At 35.6% G+C, this 2,202-nt stretch overlaps 1 protein-coding gene across 1 annotated transcript; it reads right to left on the bottom strand.

Moving 5' to 3' along the window:
* LOC109829518 lies at nt 271-1,885 on the bottom strand. The gene is made up of 3 exons (XM_020396611.1): nt 1,761-1,885; nt 904-980; nt 271-637 (listed from the first exon to the last, which is right to left on the bottom strand). The coding sequence occupies exons 1-3, from the start codon at nt 1,879-1,881 to the stop codon at nt 428-430; spliced, it is 408 nt and encodes a 135-aa protein (XP_020252200.1). The 5' UTR covers nt 1,882-1,885; the 3' UTR covers nt 271-427.

Below are 2,202 nucleotides of genomic sequence, written 5' to 3'. Positions count from 1 at the left end.
ATAGCGTCGGCAAAAGTGCAGCTTTTAGCAATGCAAAGCTAGCGTCGCTAAAAGCTATACTTTTGCCTACGCAAGATAGCGTCGGCAAAAGTATAATTTTTGGCAACAGTAAAAAGTATAATTTTATCGACACTAATTTGCATCGCCAAAAATAATATCTTTTCTGTCAACTACAAGCCTACACTGAACCTGAACATCCACAAAAAATTTACTTCCATTCACATCAACAAAGAAACCAAACATCAAATTATACTACAAACAAGTTGCATATTATGATAAACAAAGAATTTGCTCCCATTGCAAAATAATTACATTCATTTCCATTTCCAAGTCAACACTCAAAGGCCTGTTTAAATATTCCATTTTGCCATATTCAGTGTTTTCCATTTCAGAGAATGACACATTATAAGATTTACAGGAAACTAAACTAAGTTGAAAAAAAAAAGAAAACTTGAAGTGAAAGAACGACACGATCAGTGAACCTCTTCACAGATGAAGGTATATTCTCTGGTAGAGTTTTTGCGACTCTGTCTAACTCCTGCATTTGTTGCTTTGCAGTCACTCTATCAGGGCCACAATATATATCCATAAGCTCTTTCATGTGTGGTAACCTTTCCATCAGTTCTTTGATTATTTCCTGTTAGAGATGTTAGAGATATCAGTTCTTTGATTAAGCAGTCTTCTATACAGTTTAAAACAGAAGCAAGATTTTCAAGCAAAATCATAGCAAAGATCATGCAGGATATAAATGAAGGATATAAATGATATCTATTTCCTTTGGTATCTATTTCCTGCTTGAAGTGGATGAATGAAGGATATAAATGATATTTAATGCTTTATCATACTAAAAAACAATCTCAGTCATGCAGTGAGGTAAGAAGCATAAGATGGTAGTGAATTCACCATAGGTTGGCCCTCTATAATCTTTTTGACTTCAATGAGCTTTATGTTGGTGGATTCAGAGTGAACAACACGCCTACCTGCAGTAAATCAAAGTTACTCATAAATATTAAGGTGCCTTAGATCCCTAGTGATATATTTTTCTGAAAACAATTTGTATATTCCCACAATCAGTAGATTGAAGTGGCCGTGTGATCACCCGATTTCCATATCAAGTGATCTCTAATTTCAGGAAAATTTCAGGAAAATTTTAGGAAAATGTGATGAAGATTCATTTAAAGCAAGTGATCTCTAATTTCAGGAAAATTTCAGGAAAATTTTAGGAAAATGTGATGAAGATTCATTTAAAGCAAAGAACATTAACAATTGATAAATCAAGATTCAAGACTAATTGGAAATATTGTTTTAACTCTTACCAACTTCTAGAACTGTTATACAAAGAAATTGCATGAAACTTAAGTAATCTTACAAGAAATGGGCAAATAAAGGATGTTAACATTGAACTCTCTAGGGGTTAGGTCAAAGCTACCTATGCCTCATAATATTGTTCTCTTGTAGCTAAAGAAAGTATGATGCTTAAATATATTAGCTTTGTGAAATAATTCTGCTAGCAGGTATTGATTAGTTAATAAATTATGATCGCCTAAATTAAGGCTTCATAGTTAGGATTAACGTCCAATCTCTTGCTGCCTGAGCTTTTCAGGTCAAGGCTATCTATGCCTCACAATATCGTTCTACTGTAGCTAAAGAAAGTGTGATGCTTAAATATATTAACTTCATAAAATAATTCCACAAGCAGGTATTGATTAGTTAATAAATTATGATCTCCTAAAATCAGGTTTCATAGTTAGGATGAATACCCAATCTCTTGCTGCCTGAGCTTTTCAGGTATCCATCCTGAGCTATCTTGTCGATCAATTTTCGAACAGTATTCTGTTTAGCCTCTCCATCTAGCTTAGTCTGAAGTTTTGCTACTGTCATATAATCCATTCGAAGAGCATAATACAGAGCCTGAACCGAAGGCAAAAGCAATTTTTAAAATAATAATAATTGTGATGTGGGGGCCACGGCTACCACGTGAATGCAGAGAGCCAGCGGAAAAAACAGCGGACAAAATCCTTTGGCCCACGCGTGAACATCAAAGCCCACCCGAAAGTCTTGTATAAAACCCTTCCCTAGGGTTTTGTGCGGCTTAGAGCAAGGACGTGATTTTTGCGGCTTCAGGAGTTCGGAAGCAGAGGGCGTGCAAAAGTTGGGGGCTGATTTTGAGCGGCTGTTTTGTGCAAACCGAGGAGAAAAGGC

This window comes from Asparagus officinalis, chromosome 2, assembly GCF_001876935.1.
Source record: "Asparagus officinalis chromosome 2, Aspof.V1, whole genome shotgun sequence".
NCBI lineage: Eukaryota > Viridiplantae > Streptophyta > Magnoliopsida > Asparagales > Asparagaceae > Asparagus > Asparagus officinalis.
This window is presented reverse-complemented; position numbering and strand designations above follow the sequence as displayed.

Coding starts and splice junctions, on each gene's coding strand:
- LOC109829518 (XM_020396611.1), bottom strand. CDS start 1,881: ATGACAGTAGCAAAACTTCAGACTAAGCTAGATGGAGAGGCTAAACAG. Junction 981..1,760: donor CTCAGGCAGCAAGAGATTGG/GTATTCATCCTA, acceptor GATTTACTGCAG/GTAGGCGTGTTGTTCACTCT. Junction 638..903: donor TTATAGAGGGCCAACCTATG/GTGAATTCACTA, acceptor CATCTCTAACAG/GAAATAATCAAAGAACTGAT.